Below are 18,181 nucleotides of genomic sequence, written 5' to 3'. Positions count from 1 at the left end.
TGAGAATGCGGCACCTGAAAGGGCTGGGCCATAAGTTCTAGACCTGTTCTAGAATCACAATCCGATTTTTCTTTTTAGCAGCATTTAAGCCTAGAGGTGAGAAAGTCGTTATTAATGCCAATCAATTCAACAGGAATTTCTCTTAACCACAGACAACTACGTAAAATTAGTTAATGTATTACAAATCCAAAAATAACTGCTTTGAGGGTTGATTAAAATAAAGCATCAACCTATCTCTATACTAACACTAACATGACATCACAACTTAAGCATTCTCAGGAAAAGGAATAAAAAGGTGTCAGCATGTGGAGGCTTCCTAAGACGTCTCTCCACCATCGATGGGTCAGATAGCATAAAGCTAAAGACAGAGCTCATTCTAAGATGCTCTCCCTCTGAAGGCGTAGAAGAAGTGGACACTTTCCGTACTTTAGCATCACATTATTACAGGTATTTTTTCCAAGAGTCATTGTGGTCACGCACTCCGCTCTGAACACGATCTCATAGGTAACTTTCCACGGGATAGTGGTGTTCCTGAACTGCAAAATGTTGACCTTCATTCCGAGGGCCTTCTCCGGTGAAAACACAATTTCCCTTATCGGCTTAAGCTTTATGATGTATTTCCTTCTCTCCTTGCCTGAAAATAAAAGACTTTATTCTAGCTAACAAGGACCCATGTTCCACCTGCAACACAAAACATGAGAAAGAACGAAATCCACAGCACACATGAATTTCAAACTGTTAATTCTAAAGCTAGAGCTTCAAGGTAAATTGCATTTCTGGCCTACAAAATTCAGCTAACGTAAGAAATCGGCATATGAGTTTAATGAAATTGCATAAGAAATTAAAATTAGAATTAAGACACTTTCAGTTAATATTCCTACCTAATTGTAGAATGAAACATTAATAAACACAACTAATAAATTAATGATTGTCAGTTGCACAATACAAGCTCTTCACTGTAATGTTTTCTGCTAGTTACATTTACTTTCTACATGAATTCTTCAAGTTGAAATTCAATGGTCTATACACATCAAATTTCACGTTATTACACATCAAGATCCTAACGCTCCATGTTAACAGGACAGAGGATTACATGCGGGTGCGCTCTACATGTGTGATTATAATGCACCCCTGCAAATAAAATGCAGCTTCCTCTACATCAGAGGAATGTGCCATTGAAAACAAACAGTAGTAGCAGAAATAGGAATCACACGCAGATATCACGATATGAAACTAATAGAAAGGATGCATTCCTTTTGTAATCCAAGAGTAATTTTTGTATAGTGGGGGTTTAAATGTTTCCTGAGGATGATCGAAGGGTAGTTTTTCAATGCCAAGCTCAATTCTTAATTGTGAAGACAACGGACATGAAGCACAAAGCTTACTTTTTGAAGACCTGAGATGGCCATATATTGCAAAACCTTCAGTGTTTCCCTCATTGAGTGCCAACATTTCACAAATTCACCAGAGGACATGCGCTTTGTCTCTCGCGAAGTGCCCACAGGAACTTCAGTTTCATGTTGTGTAGCAAGACTGTATGTCACCCAAAGATAGTGCGTCTTACTATGAAACCTCTCAAGTAGATTTCGGATTCCAGTTTGAGGATACTTCCTCTTTGCACTAATAGGCATTTGGAAATTGTGGACGTGAATTTGATTTTTGCAATATGGCTGACAGTGAATTGTAGACTAAAAGGTCCTTATTTAGATTGCATCACTGAGTCCAGTCTTATATAGTGTTCCCACAGTTGTACAGTTATCTAATTATTGAACATTGATGTGTTTTTCTGGGCTCTAAATCAGGCACAAATTATCATTACTTCTTACCGTTAGCAAAGAAGGACTAAAATAAAGGAGAACCTGAAGGTCAAAGAGAGAAAGGAAATTCTAGCCCAATGGCAATGTGACTCAAAGGAGTCAGGAGTGGACCATCACACAACCAGTCTGGTTGCTACTGATCTGAGTGGCTGTGTTGGATGATTCACTCACAAGCTTGGAGACAAGTAGCCTGCAAGGTAGTACATGTGAGGAGGGAGTGAGCTTTCCATAAGAATGATGAAGTGCACTTTCACTAGCTGTGATAGTAGCATGGAAAGGCCCATCTTTTTAAGTAATACACCAAGCTCTCGTAAATCAAAGATTGCGATCTGTGTCGTTTCCATTCTAACCTAGTGTGTTGATAATAACTTAAAAAGTGTATTTTACTGCATTTCTTTTCATATATTTTGTAGTGTAACAAGATAATTTTTTTGTCCTTTCATTCTTTGGTCAGTTTGTTCCTTTGTATATCAATGAAGAGCATGTGTATGCTTAGCAACATTCATGTCTGTGCCTTGTTAATGTTTTAGTATTAAACTGAAGAGAAGTGAATATAGAATGAAATTGGATACTACGCGTGAGTGAGAATGACAGTTGGGCAATTTCTTTTTGATGTACTCCATTAATCAGAGGCAACTGCAGATGACTTTGTGTGGTATTTTGGAGACAAGACAAACATTGTCTGGGAACCATTGAAGAGCTGAACCAAATATGATACTTGCGCTTGCAAGTCTTTAAAGGCCACAGAGCAGTAGTCCTTACTACAGTCTTACAAGTAAAGTTTGCATCTTTGCATGCAAAAGGTCTGCCCATGAAAGCACCAGTGGAGCAGTAATCCAGCCTGAGACCTCTCAGACTCATTGGTTTGAAGCCCATGTTTGCTTCAGATTTGCGTGTAGATATTCACTTTTTAAAAAGCTAGTTGTAGTGAGTGGTTTCAAGATATTTGAGGTATGTATTAGATATTTGGCTGTCATGGGTTCGTTGATGGCTTTCCTTTATTTCAAATGTTTTTGAAATACATTTGTACTTGGGTGTAAGCTTTCTTTAATACCGTTTGCATTTTTAATGATTTTGTAGAGTTCTTTAAGGGATTTTTGATTTCTTTTAAATGCCTAAATGATAATTGTGCTATTGCAGTAATTTTTTACAGAAAGTTTCTTAAAGTCAGGCATACTTCCTTGGATATCAGCTATGAGCACTATATTTTGCATGTTTTGTTTACCATAGGTCTAATTGAAGGCTTTTTACCAGGCTTATTGCCCTGCTGTGAAACACAGCACATTTCTTAATCCTTTCCTTAGAACGTTATTCATGTCTGCAATAAGTGTCCCCAGTTGATTTTTCATTTTAATGTCTTGGAATTTCTTTAGGAATTTTTGGAACTAATACTGATAGGATGATGAATCACTTCTGCCATTGTAATGCTTAGACCGTGAAACGTCACTGCATCTCCCAACAAATGCCTACATGCCATCACTCCATGTTCAGCAAATGCTGGTATTTTTATAAATTTGTTTGCCTGTTGTAACAGGAAAATGTTACCAGGTCTATATGTTTTACTTTTTATCTACGTGTTGCAGAGTCCATTGCTTAGTTTTTAACTTTACCCATACTGTGTACCACCTTATAATGCTCCTGGTGGCTAATAGCCTTCTAACATTCCTGTTTCTTTTATTGCTCACTTTATTTAGTAGCAAATGTTCAGTGGCTCCTGTACTCTGAATTGTGATATTCAGCAGGGTGTATTTTACCATCCAACATATAGCTATTGCAACAAAGAGCACATTCATCTAAAATATTCCTGAACTATTGGATTTGCAATGCTTGTCCCACTATGTTATTGACTACTAAGGGTATAGGATTGATTCAGTGCGCGCCAGAAATGTTCAATCATGTATATAGGACTCATGCCTTATCCATACCTACTCTGTCACTTGAACATCTTTTAAAATCCACAACTAGTCATTGCTTATCCCTTGCTTTCCACTGGTGTGTGATCACAGTGAGCCGATCGTTTTAATTTGCAACTTGTAACCCTGTTTTTATAAAGCAAACTTATGGTCAGGGATTGAAAACTGTTTGTAAAGTTTCAGTTTGATATAAATATTAAATTGTTAATGCTGTAACAAATATATATTATGTGGTGTGAAGTTAATTTCCATTCAAGTTACAGCTTTAGACCTGAATGTATTACTCAATATATCAAATCAACTATAAAGCTAGCCCCTCCCTTTCAAATGACCTTGGCACCATTAACTCATAACTATGTTTATATCTTGCACATTGGCCTACTAGCCAACCAAATTAAAATACAGCAAAAGGTGCAAAATGCGGTCCGAGGAATTCTAATGTCATAATGTAAACATCTATGAAATTCAGTGGGCTGACCTAAGACTTTGGGGACAACCTGTCCATGCAATAGCTAATGGAAACAGGCTTTGGCAAAGCCGATAGGTCTCACCATTGGGCAAGCTAATGGCTTTACCAATCGGATGGTGGGTAGGCAGGAGGAGATAACAGGAGGGTGGGTGTTAGCCAATATGTGGTTAATAGTTTAAAAAAAATCTATAATCGAATCCAGGATTACAATGAATTAACCTACCAACATTTTCTTGGTATCAATTGTGACTCTCCCTTTATAATGTATTATCTATCTTAACTGATTTTATATACATAATGAATTAATGATGTTAATGTATATTTATTGTTTTCTTGTGCTTTTATGATTTTTAATATCAAAATCGAATAAAGCTGTTTTTGACTTTGACTTTGGTTAATAGTGGATGGCACCAAAAAAAGCAAATGAGAAGAAATAAGCTATTCAGTGTTTTTGTGCAATCTAGGATCTACATTCTCTAAATCAATACATACAACTCAACTAAAGTAGTGGGGGTGCTGCACTGGTTTCCACACACGCCTAAAAATAAGACGACCAGCAGGTTCATAGACATGGGGTTGATATTGGCGAAGAGGGAAATTACCAGGAATTGGAAATCAAAAGTGGGGCCCACATACAAACGCTGGTATGGTGAATGTTTGAGGTGGGCGGCATGTGAAAGCACTCTACGATATCAGATGGCTAGAAGGGCTGCTGATGAGAAAGCCATGGAGAGGGCAACAGCGTGGGAGATGATAGTGCAGGCACTCCGGGATGATAATGAGAAGGAGGAAAGAGAGGACACAGATTCTGAAGTGGTTGACCCCACTAGCGCACCAGGAGCGCACCTTTAGCGGATGTTTAACTACTCCTTGCACACAGCAGACCTTACTTTTCTCTATGATTCTACTGCAGCGCTGCCACGGGGGGGGAGGATGTTGGGGAGTTTAGGGGGGTGGTTGACAGGGGGAGGGGGAGGGGCGGAAACTTAAAAGCAGTCCGCGTCCTCCTGTGCTTTCGGAAACGGACATTGGAAGATGGAGCAGAGAATGGACTTACAACAGTCGTTGCTCAGCTTTCTATCTGGAAGCTCGAGCAACATGTTAATGGTAGCGGAATTATTGTATGCCATACTGCTATATTGATATATTATTCATCACTGTAATGTCTATGCAAACTCTTTTGGTACTGCAATAAAAACGGTGTTACAAAAAAAAAAAAAAATCAATACATACAACTCATGGATAAAGGGCGGAGTCAGAAAAATCCAGATGTAGTGCGATCTGCTGCTGGCACCGAGGCCACCGCGCTACTTTTCCTAGCTATGGAATGAAACCAGAAGGAAAACGGTTGCGTGGGGCAGGGGGCTGCTTTTTGAATGAAATTTATTGTCTACTGCAGGACACCTGAAGGCTCTGACAAACTGCTCTGAATCTGTCATCTGGTTGGAAAGAGAGAGAGAAAGAAAGACTGCTTTCCTGTAATTACAATTACACTAAAAAAGCATCATGATCGTGCTTTCCTCCCACCGGCCAGTTCATCCCCCGACATGACACAAAACCGATGGCTGTAGCTACTCACTTATGGCCCTGTTAGGGTAAACTCTGCTATTCCAAGAACAAATAAGAGGTTTTCAAGCTTTACAGATAATACACAAACACAGTAAGCAAATAAATAATGAAAATAGCTTTCAAAAGCCAAAACACGCTGCATAGAGAAAGAAAAGTAATAGCTTTAAAACGCCTTGCAGATGCATATAAAAATAGAGCTTTACAGAGTACACACAAGTACAAAAAGCAAATAAATAATTTCATTCTGCAAACAAATAAAGCTGACATGCTGCAAACAGAATGGAAAGAAATAGTAAAAAAATAGCTTTAAAAAGCCAATGCATGCTGGCTTATACTTGCATAGAGAAAGCAAAATAATAACAACGACAAGTTTTAAAACTTTACAAGCGACACATGAACAAAGGCCAGACTTTCAGAAACACTTACAGAAAGCAAAGAAAAGAATAGTGGCGAAAAACAAACCTACAAGCAAAAAAGTGTAAGGCTTCAAGTAATTGGGCCATCTTCTGTGGGAGGGTCTAACACACAAAAATAAGGGACATTTACAAGAGAATCACCACTTAGAGGCAATGATTTACAAATTACAGTCAGAATGACAAAATAAAAAGCAATGGACGCGCTGTAAGTTCACAGAGTGTATACCACATGTCTCAAAGAGACAGCATATGCGCTGTCTAGGCGAGAACTAAAAAGCTAGTGGCTGAAGTAGACTTATCTGAAGTCCACTACCTAACTGTGTTTCTTTTTGTTATTTTCTTGCAGTATTGATGACAAGTGATCGGACAGGCTGTAGCCAGACCTAAATATGAACTTGTATATTCTGACGATAAATATAGTTATGTTATGTAAAACTTAAAAGAAAAAAGAAGAGCAATCATGAGGAATATGTGGAAATTGAGAGATGAAAAACAAAGGAAATATTTTGGGCTTTAGAGATTTCCAGACGGGATACTCCATCACAAACGTTGCTAGTATACAGTCCACCTTATTAGAAGTCAAGCAGATGCTAACGCACTTTTAATAAGGTGAATGGAATATCCATAATATTTTAACAAAATATCCCATCCAATAAACTCTAAAGAAGGCTGCATGTCTATTAGGTTGTAAATTTAACTCAGAATATTTCTGACAACAATCTTTCTAAGGGAATCGTTTTTGGCAACTGAATTTCTAAAGTTTACGAGTCATATAGTAGAAGGCATTTTAGCCACCTCCTACAAGCATTTATCACATATATTTCCCAGGTCACCTGATACATGAGGTGGACTGTATACTGTTTACTTATCTTATTAAATAAAGCAGAGGAAACGCATTTGAAATATCTGTCCTCAGTAAAAGAATCTTATCCACTGCAAACACTATGACTGGATTTAGGAATATCTAGTGTACCTTATAAAGGTTTGGGTGTGATCTTTCAGTGGAATTATATAATCTTAACAGCATCTCCAGATAATCAAAGATTTTTATTAAAAAAATGAATAGTTTTCCCACAGTGGTACAAATTTAGAAATAGGAATTCTTATTGTTTTTATGTTTTATTGTTCGCACGCTGCTGTCTAAACATAGTGGCCATATGCTGAAATACAAAATTAAAGTAAACAATATAATCATTGCATTTAATTTAAATAGAACAGAAAGGGGTTTTCCCAGTATGTATTTATACTTAGAAGAGGTACAGAAATCCATTTTGGTTTTAGTGTATATCACAGGAAAATCTGATTTGAATTTCTGTAACACAGAAACATAGTATAAAGATATCAGGATGACTGAAAAACAGAAGAAAGAGATAAATAATGTAACAAAAAAGGTAGACATGGGCTGATACATAGCATGACGCAGTATGCTGTGGTAGACAAGAGTTACTTTTTAATGAGAGTTGAACAGATCATTAGATGAAGGGTCTGGCACAAAGTGCCGCTTTGTATGTCCCATATGTATGTTTTTATTATTTCTGAATTGTTTGTATTTTGAAGTTCTCGACACAGCTCAAGCTGTCTCTAGAAAAAAACTGAAAAAACAGAATATGAAGATGGACATGTTTATGATTCTTTATTGTTCCTAGCATCTTGTTAAGATTTCTGCTTATTAAAATGCTTTCTTTAGTTAGGGAAAATGTGTCCTTCTCTTCTTTTCAAAAGGTGTAAGAATGCCATATGAAAGTTGTTTATCATTGGTCATTTGGTGACTTTACTTTATAGCTGTGGTTTAGGGTACAGAATCAACAGGGAAATATGTAATATATCCTGATGTTGTAGAAACGGCAAAAGAAATGGGAAGACACTTTGTAAATAGACAGTCTTTTTATTCTTTTTCTTAGTAATTCTATAAAAACGATTTTTGTGCACAAAAGTTTAATTATGTCTCTTTCAGGTATGCGTAAACCATCGGAATCTTGTGAAAGCATTTAAAGCTTTTGATGCTACCCGATATGGATTTATCTCTTTAGATGCCTTCAAATCAGTTATTGACAGCTTTATCTTTCCATTACCATATGGAACATTTAAAGAATTAATGAACAGGTAAGAGTTGTCTTTAAAGATTTCTTTCTAAAAATGTAATACTGCTATTTGGAAACCAAGAAGCTCATGTATATGTAACATTGGAGAAGAGATGTGCCAATAGATCACATCTTTTGAATTAGTCTACAAAATAGCCTAATTCTACAAACTCACTTCCTTGTATGGTGTATTCCACATTACCGTACTTTCTCATGGTTGAATCAACAGAGGTGTGCTCAAATGGCCCGCCTTAGCCTTCAAGCAGTTTTGCTAAATTTGAACATAGATTTGTTTCAGGGTCAACAATATTCATTGCTATTCAGGGATGTTTCATAGGGCCCAGCACCAGCTAACATGCAAGGTGATGACCCACCTCTAAGACCCCTACTCCCTTTGTTTTGGGCGATGCTTTTGTGCTACTGTGAAGCAGCCAGCTTAAGTGACATTTTAGGGGTCTCACACTGCTTTTTTCTGGAGGCCCACATTTTAAGTTGCTTTCCACCATTGTAGCAGTTGTTAAAACCTTTTAGCAATTAAACTTTTCATCTGCTCAAGCATGGCAGGTGTTTAGGCCGCCTGTGTGCCCTAGGCATCTGTCCTTTATTAATCATCTGTCATTCAACACTCCCTAAAGGCCGTGCAAATAGTTAGTCCACTCCAAATTGAATGCAATGAAACAGATATACAATAAGGTTGTAATGACAAGAACCATATATCTTTCTGGATTGAATTAGTCATAAACTTAAATCTCAGGTAGAAATGTTATGTCAGTACAGTGGATAGTTAGAAACCTATAAAAGATTGTGGCAAACTGGGGTTGGGTAAATTGGAGCGGTATACGTTGCCAGGGAACTGGGAGTGTAGACCCATTAGCAAGGCAGGTTAAGGGGTATGCGAGGTGAGAAGCCCAACAGAATTGAGGGGTGATCCCCAAAAGTGTTGTGGAACCTGATCGGGGTAATGGGGAGTTTTGCCGGCCGACATTGGCGACAACCTGGACGACACAGGGCTAAGGTCTCCTCAGTGTAGAGAACATCCCCCCCGCCAGGAAAAATAAAAGGTTCATGGGGATATGGTGCCTACGGGCTATCTCACCACAAATTTGAGAAGAAGTTTATCCCATGTTTTAGCAACCGAACGCCGTCCCATGCTCTTAGCCCATTGGTTGTGGAGTACCACAGATTCTGCTCCAGCCCAGGCACTCAGGGAACAATGCCAGGAGGTATAGGTTTTCTCCAATTGCATGTGATAGTGTGATTCGCCACGATCAGAGCTAGGTCATAAAATTGAATGGCCACTTTCAGTTTTTTTAGTGTTTGTAGATACCCAAAACTTTTGTCTATCACATATCTCCCAATAGCAAATGAGTAATTTAAACTATTTTTTCAAACATTTGCCACCAGTACAACTTTAAACTGGAACTGTCCCAAATCATGTGCATGAGATCTGCCTGATGAGTCAGATCTGGTGAATCTGTCATAGGCCCAAGGGAAAATTCTGTGTAAAAGTTTTTATAGCAATAACATCTATGTAGGACATAGAATTGGATACATTTAAACCGGGCATTTCAGGAAATCTTTAGGGGATATTCTAGAGCTCTTTGTCATGAAGCACAGGACTCTCAGCATAAGGAGGGAGCTTGAGAATGGGTTACCAGGGCGCTGGAAAGTCATGACATATGTTTGTGGCATCCTCTCATTATGTGAAGTGTGTGGATCAATTGATGAGTCATAGGCTTTGAGTTGCCCACCATCGTATCGAATTGAAGGGTGTGATGGATAGCTGGATTAAAGAGGAACGGATCTCTATTCAGGTCAAGATGCTCATCTAGGGGTTAGAAAGACTTGCAAATGGCCATCTTCAAACTGGTCACTGAGGGTAGACAAGCCGACTTAGTCCCAGAATCGCAACTCATGCAAGTTTCCCAAGTGTCTTTGGGAGGCCCAGTAGTGGGATAGATGGAGCTTAAGGGGGTATGCTCTTAGTGGCATACAGGTCTTGGTTAAAATAAATTAGGGCTACTTATATGAAGTGAGGAAGGCCACTGGCTGGGTGAGATTCTGAGGCTATAAGGGCCAGGATCACTGCCCGTTCTAGCGAAGACTAGAGAACATTGGTTTCCTCAAGTGAGAGTGCTGCTAGTCAGAGGGACAGCAACTGCAGCTGAGCAGCCAATTAGTATTATTCAGAATTAGGGGGCCCAATGCCATCTTTATCTGGAGGATATAGAAGTTTGGAAAGGGCTACCCGATGGCGGCCGCCATCAGGTCACCTAACCGCTTGTCTGAGTTTCTTAAGAATTTGCAAGGGAGTGCCAGTGGAAGGTTGGCAAAGTGATATAAAAGCTGCAGAAGCATCACCATTTTCGAGACAGCAATGTGACCCATTACTGACATTGTAAGGGACTTCGAGGATGAAACCTGTGCGCAAAGAGAAGACACCGCAGACGTTAAGGTTGACATCCTTACGGTCCTGTTTGGAGTGAAAATGTTGCATTCCACCCAGGACCAGATGAACTGGTTGCATGTTAAAGGATAGGGGACACAAGCAGGAATTACCCCAGCTCACCAACAGGCCTAACACTGTGGCGGACTCACTTGAGAGTTTGGCAATGTTGGACAGTTCAGCACGGCAATCTTTAAGGTAGAAACAGGGTATCAATGGCATAGAGTGAGATTGCGTGTGTCTCATTGATAAGGGAATATCCCATTGCTGCTTCTGAAAGTGTGCACGGGCTGCTAGTGGTTCCATCGCTAATGTGGATAAAAGATGCTAGAAGGAGCGGCCCTGTTCAGTGCTTCTACTCACTGGTAGGCAACTGTGCACTCCCTGAGTCGTTCTACCCTCATGAGACCGTATTTGTCACAGTTTTTCCCCTTTTGCATCTACTTCAGAGTGGACCTGGCCTACCCGGCAGTCAAATATATATATAAAAACAAACGTGGGAGACTGCGCTATGTGTTTTCTTTTTTTTACTTTTTGCTTTGAATTCGCAAATTCACCATGATTTTGCAGCAATTTCCTAATTGAAGTGTTGGCAGCCAATCAGATCTCAGCATGAGATCTGTCAGTGGAGGATTCATGTCCCCAGATATCGTAGTTTCCTTTTTATTAAATAACTCCAAAAGTACTCCAGGGATTTGCACCAAATTACAAAAAAGGCACCTTCTGGACCAAGAGCTACCTTTCTCCCAAATTTGATGTAATTCCATTCAGCGGTTTGGGCTGTAGTCGTGCTCAAACTCCCTATGGGAAATTGCATGGGTAAAACACTTTTTGGGACTCCCCTTTTTCTGGGCACCCCTAAACTTTCCACACAGTAGCTGAACTCTGCTTACTAGCTTTGAAAATGTTGGTTACACAGCGCCAAAGTTTTATTTATTTTTTATATTTTTTTATTGTTTTCCAAATAACAATAGGCAGTTATACAACATTATTCCTTCTGTCTACATATTCCTGCCGCCCCTTTTACCCTTCCCCTTAACACCAGCAGCTCGGAACTTCTGAAGTAGTGTGTTAACTACCACATGATCCTTATGCCCTGTACCCAATGGTGCCTTTCTTAGACTAATTAAAGGAGTGGCCCCGGCTGGCATTTAATAATCAACACTATTTCTAGAACAATAATTACCTGGTAAACTCGAACTTATATCAGGTTATATTTGCTATGTGTAATAATGTGAACTATGTCTATAAGTATGTTTGATAGAATGCATATTAGTAATAAATGGATTTCTTTTACATCTTTTAATTCAGGTCATAAGTGGCTACTCCTGAAGAAGGCGCTGGTCGCCGAAACGCGCGTCGAATTTACCTTTTCTGCCACTGTTTTATTTGATTTTACTGTTATTGTGTCTACGATATTATGTTTTGATCTGTTTGATATTGTATTTCGATACAATTTTTTTATAAAAAAATGTTTATATAAAAATATGTATTTTGTGATGAGCTATATAATGTGACAATAAATATTTTGGTCTAAACTTTTTGGATTTTTTTAATTCTCCTAGCTAGTACTATCTAGACAAGCCTTGAAATAATTGCCTAGGTTGCTATTTTCCAGTTATTTTTTTTTTTTTTTTTTTTTAAATATATTTTTATTGCAGAGTTATAAACCACAGGATACAATTAAGCAGCCAGTACACTTGTGAGCTCCCCCCGTCCAATAAGAATTCCCAGTCGTACACAGCCATTCAGCCCGCATCCCGGAGGCCGGGCGGCATATTATATCGCTCAAGAGGAACACATCACAGTGCACGTCCCATAAGGACCCTGGTTGAAAGATCGTTTTGCGTATCTGCTTTTACCCCCCACCCACAACAACCTTCCCGTCAGCCATCCCAGTGATAGTTAGTGATGTCGCCCTTGTCGGGACCTGCCCTAGGCGCCATGGGTCGTCACACCTGGCCACGCTACCCAGCCATTCTACCCTCCACATAGTAACCATCGTCCCAGTAGATCCAGGGCCCTAACAGGTCACCATCTAATGGCTTCCGGCCCTCCCCAAACACCCGTCAACCAACCCCCCCAAAGCCCCACCCCCCTGGCAACTGCTAAGGTGTGTGCCTCGTCCTGTCGAATTGGATGGGTCCACTACAGTGCGTGATGCTATACTTCTGTGTTCGCCCCGCGGTGTCCAGCGGCTCAGGTCTCGCCATCCTCATCCTCTACCAAAGAATCACGCATAGCCTGTACCACTAACTCCCATGCACGCGCCGCATCCAGTGCCTTCTCATTCCCCAACTTTACAGCTTGCTTCATCCGGAGCACACTCTCGCAGTCAGACCACCGCAGCAGCTCATTCTTCCATCTACGCAGTGAGGGTCCCCCCCTGGACTTCCAATGCCACGATATTTCCCTCTGTGCCAATATCAGGCCCAGGTCTATGAATTTGCTTGTCACCCTGGTGTGCTTAGTATGCGGGAACCAGAGCAATAGGCACGCCGCCATGTCGAATTCCACCTCCCTGTCGGTCACTTCATTCAGAAGGTCCCCTACCTCCGCCCAATAGGTCCCTAGTTGTGGGCACCCCCAAAACAAGTGGTCCATGTCCGCTCCCTGGGACGAACACCGCGGGCAACAGGCATCCGGCACCTGAAAGTACCGCTGTAGTTTCTCAGGAGTTAAATAGGCCCTATGGAGCACATAGAAATGCACCTGCTGAAAACGCGCGTTTCTAGTGCCCTTCCACGTGCGTCGCAGGATGTGACCCCATGCCGTATCCGGTATGGGCCGGCCGATGCTCACCTCCCATTTAGCCTTGAGCCCTTGGAGTGGTTCCAACCCCTCGTTCAGCATCCTATTATGGAGGCACGTCACAGCCTTGAACGTGCCAGCCGCCATCACCACATATTGGCACGCCATAGTCGTCGTGGGTTCCAGGAGCCCCATTTTCCAATGCTTTTGTATGGCAGCAACTACTGCCGCGTGTAGGAGAAAGCCCCCAGCAGGCAGCCCGAACTGGTCCCGGAGCACCTCGAATGGCGCCAGAGCCCCATCTATGTACAAGTCGCCCACCACCTGCAGTCCCGCCTCCTCCCAATCCAGCAACGGGGACCAATCCCCTCCGTGCGGCAATGCCGTCAACATCCCGATCGGGATCTCCGGGGCATAAGGCCGCGATGCCCTCGCTCTCCGAAGGCTCCGTTGCCAGCACAGCCGGAGCGTCCGCTCTTCCATGGTGAGGGCCCGTAACTCGAGCCGCTGCTGCATAATGATGTAGGACAGCACGTGGCGTTGCATTCCCCGATCCCGGTCCTCCTCCGGGCCCCGGAACACCCTGGCTACGTTCTGTGTAAGGACCTGCAACTGCGCTGCAAGATAATACAGCTCGAGGTCGGGCACAGCCATGCCCCCTTCCAGCTTTGGGCGAAGTAGCGTGTTCAGGGCTACTCTACGGCGGCCATGCCCCCAAAGAAAGCCAATTATCATTGACCGCAGTTCCCTAAACACCCCCTGGGGAATCCAGACAGGCAGCGTTCGGAAATAATAGAGGAAACGGGGGAGCGCCACCATTTTCAACAGTGCTATCCTGCCCAGGACCGACAGCGGGAGGGTCGACCAGAAAGACAAGCTGCCCCGCAGCGCCCGGACGCAGCGGCCGATATTGCCCTCCAATAGGTCCGCAGCCGCGTGGTAAATGCGGACACCCAAATAGGTGATGCAAGAGGGTTCCCATACTACACCCAAATCGCTGCTAGGGGCTGGCGATCCCGCTCGCAGCGGGAACACACAAGTCTTCGCCCAATTGACCTTAAGGCCCGACAGCCGGCCGAACTCAGACAGCAGGTCCATCGCTCCAACCAATGCCCCCGAGGTGTCAGCTAGGTACAGGAGCAAGTCATCCGCGTATAGCGATATATAATGCCACTGCCCGTCACTAACTATCCCCGCGTATCGGTCACCTGACCTTGCTTGGACCGCCAAGGGTTCCATCGCCAGGGCAAACAATAGGGGGGAGAGAGAACATCCCTGTCGTGTCCCCCTGCCCACTGGATACGCCGCAGACACCAGGCCACCCAATCGTACTCTCGCCGTCGCCGAGGTATATAAGACCCTCGTCCACCTCCGAAACCCCTCGCCCATGCCAAACCTCTCTAGCACTCCATCCAGGAAAGGCCATTCCAAGCTATCAAAGGCCTTCTCGATGTCCACGGACAGAACCGCCGGTGCTCCCTCCCTGTCCAAGATGGCGTCCATTATTCCCACCAGGCGGCGGATATTCAGCGCCGTGCTCCTCGTGGGTATAAACCCGGCCTGATCCCTGTGTACCAGACCCGTCATGTGCGGGGCCAGCCTGGTGGCCAGGATTCGGCTCAGGATCTTATAATCCACCGTCAGCATGGACAGCGGGCGATAAGACCTCACATCCGCGGCATCCCGGCCAGGCTTGAGGAGCGGTACAATCAAGGCCTCCCGCATGGACCCAGGCAATGCCCCCTTCTCGAAGGCTTCCGTGTACACCACCAGCAGCCTGGGCGCCAAGCTGTCCACATATTGTTGATAGAATTCAATTGGCAGTCCGTCCACCCCGGGCGTCTTGTTGCGGGCCATATGTTTGATGGCCACCCGTATTTCCGTGAGCGTGATCGGGCTACCCAGCTCCCTCACATCTTCCTCTTCCAGGACCGGGAGCTGCCTCTCCCCCAGGTATTCCGCGATGTCCTGAACCCCCACTCCCAGCTGACTCCGGTACAGTTCCTCATAATATCCCCTAAATCGTTCCAATACTGCTGCCTGGGAGTACACCATCTCTCCCTGCGCATTATTAATGCCGAGAATCGGGCAGCCCCTAAGTTCCGGGTTAGCTAATCTGGCCAAGAGGGTACCCACCTTGTCCCTTTCTGCGTGTGCCCTGTTGATGTACTGCCTATAGTCATAGCACCTCAAACGTTCCGTCTCGGCGGCAACCACTTCCTTCGCCTCCAACAACTGGGCCTGTAGACCTGGCCTAGCCGGCCTGCGGCGCTCCAAGTCCCTCAAAGTGTCTTCCGCTTTCAATAGGTCATTCAGCACAGTCGTACGAGCATTCGAGAACCTACCCAAACACACCCCTCTCACCACCACTTTCATTGCATCCCATTCAATAGACCTACTCGCAGCCGTTCCCTCATTCACTCCGAAATAACTATCTATGCCTTGCCGAACCGCATCGCTGAACACAGAGTCCTCTAGCGTCTCCGGCCGAAGCCGCCATGTTGGTATCACTGAGCGCTCTCTCTGCCACTGAATGTGCACCAATAGGGGGTTATGATCGGATATAGTCCTAGCCAGGTACTCCGCATGGGTAATCAATGGGGCCAGGGATCCCCCGCAAAGCACCGAATCGATCCTGACATGTAGATCATGGAGAGCGGAATAAAAGGAATAATCCCTGGCTCCCCTGTGCTGCTCCCTCCAGACATCCAGCAACCCCCATCGTTCCTGCCAGTCCTTCCTGTGCGCGGCCAGCCTGCGCACCGGAGAGTCTACTAGGGGGGGATGGGACCTATCCAGAGCAACATCCGTAATCGAGTTAAAGTCCCCCCCTAACACTATCGGACCCGCCAGGAAGGAGGCCAAGGACCCCGAGAGACTATCAAAGTATCGGCCTTGGTCAGTGTTCGGTGCATAGACACAGCAGAAAACCACATCCCGTCCATATAGCCTCCCCTCCACCGCCACATACCTGCCATTCGGATCTACCACTTGATTCAGCACTTGAAAGGGTATCCCCGCCCTCACCCAGATCAACACCCCCCTGGCATACGCTGAGTAAGTGGTGCCAAACACCTGGCCCCGCCATATTTTCTGCAAGGCAGCGCACTCTTTTTTGGTGAGATGAGTCTCCTGGAGCATAGCAATCTGAACCCCCCTGCGTACCAGATATGCATGTACTTTGTGTCGTTTCACCATGGTCCGCAGCCCCCGGACATTCCACGTTAGGCATTTCAAGTTAGGTAATGTCCCCATTCCAACTTCGTACAGTCCGAATCAAAAAACAAAGGTCCATGGCCCCCCCATTGCAGTTGCCCCCCCCCCGAACATTCCCAAAACTGAAACACTTCCCAAACCCCACTCCCCAGGACAGAGCACACGAACCCAGTGGCCGCCCCCATCCAAACCTTGAACCAACTTCTCACACTCTTACCCTGTGGTCTCCACCACAGTCGACCTTAAGGGCCCAAGGGGGGTGAGTCGCCGCCGACCCCAGCTAGCGGAGCCCGCACCGCGCACCTTCATCCCCTCCAATGCACACAGCTCCCCCTCCCGGCAACCCGCCCTCCATCAACAGGATATCACCCTACCATGAAGTCCCGATCTAGTCCCAGTTCTATCTCAGCCGCAGAAAATACCATCCGATGTCTGTGGGGTCACTATCGGCCCCTTCGAACTTTCCGCCTCTGAAAGTTCCTCTCCTGTTCTGCTGCCTTCCCCTCCCGAGTCCGTTTCTGCCCGTTCACTGTTCTGTTGCGACCCTGTAATGGCCGCCGTCGCTGCAAGCGCATCCCTCTTCTCCAGTATTAGGGGTGTCTTTCATAGATTCACATGCCTGAATCATTCCCCGTCGTCGGAGTGGGAGTCCCACGGTACATAAAAAAGCAATAAAATGCTATAAATATATAGTAATACCAATAGAAAAGAACCAGGAAGTAACACAGCCAATGGTACAGTAGGCAAAAAACTTCCCATCTATGACTATCATAGTCATTTTGTATGGTCCAAACTACAGCCAATCAGGCGCTAGCACCCACCAGAATGTTCTCCCCAGAGGCTCAGGCTCTCAGATTTTCTACCGCACGTCGTGTGAAGGGAGTCTCCCTGAGCTCTGCTCAGTTTTTTCAACTCCTACTTCATCTGTGTCTTCTCTTCAGGATGTCTTCAAAGAAATCTCTCTTCAGAGCCTGTGACTGCTGTGGTAAGCCTCGGCTTTTTGAGAAGGATCCACACAATAAGTGTATTTATTGTCTCTACCCAGACCACCAGGCCTCTGATTGTAAAATCTGCAGAAAAATGCCTCAGAAGACTCTCAGAGATAGAGAGGGTCGTTTACTGCTGTGGTTGAAGAGGCTAAAGGATTCTTCAAATCCTGTTTCAGAAGTAGGCAGTGTCACATCTGCTTCCACTTCAGCCTCCAGGAAGAGATCTGCGCCTGAGGGAATGTCATCTCCCAGGGCTAAGCTGTCTAAAAAACAACCACCTGCTAAAGGACTGGATCAGCCTTCCACTTCTCAGGCTGTCCCCACCTCCAGGGGCATGGAAGGCGCTTCTGCTTCCTCAAAGGGGAAGAAACTCAAGCTTCCCTTATCTTCTGACAGGATTTTACCACAGAATCCAGCTACGTCTCCTGTGAAGTCTTCTTCAGCTTCCTCGTCGACGAGAACGACGACCTCAGTGACATCTACGGTAACATTTTCGTCTCCTAAACCTAGTATG

At 44.1% G+C, this 18,181-nt stretch overlaps 1 protein-coding gene across 1 annotated transcript in view; it reads left to right on the top strand.

Moving 5' to 3' along the window:
• The window catches only part of EFCAB6 (EF-hand calcium binding domain 6), an 846,383-nt gene that overhangs the window by 183,808 nt on the left and 644,394 nt on the right, over window positions 1–18,181 (top strand). The window contains exon 9 of the mRNA XM_086922295.1: window positions 8,139–8,287. Coding sequence (XP_086778421.1) covers window positions 8,139–8,287 — 149 coding nt within the window. The remainder of the gene's footprint in view (window positions 1–8,138; window positions 8,288–18,181) is intronic.

This window comes from Lissotriton vulgaris, chromosome 1_1, assembly GCF_964263255.1.
Source record: "Lissotriton vulgaris chromosome 1_1, aLisVul1.2, whole genome shotgun sequence".
Classification (NCBI taxonomy): Eukaryota; Metazoa; Chordata; class Amphibia; order Caudata; family Salamandridae; genus Lissotriton; species Lissotriton vulgaris.
Note: the sequence above shows the minus strand (reverse complement) of the source record. Positions and strands in the feature narration are given on the sequence as shown.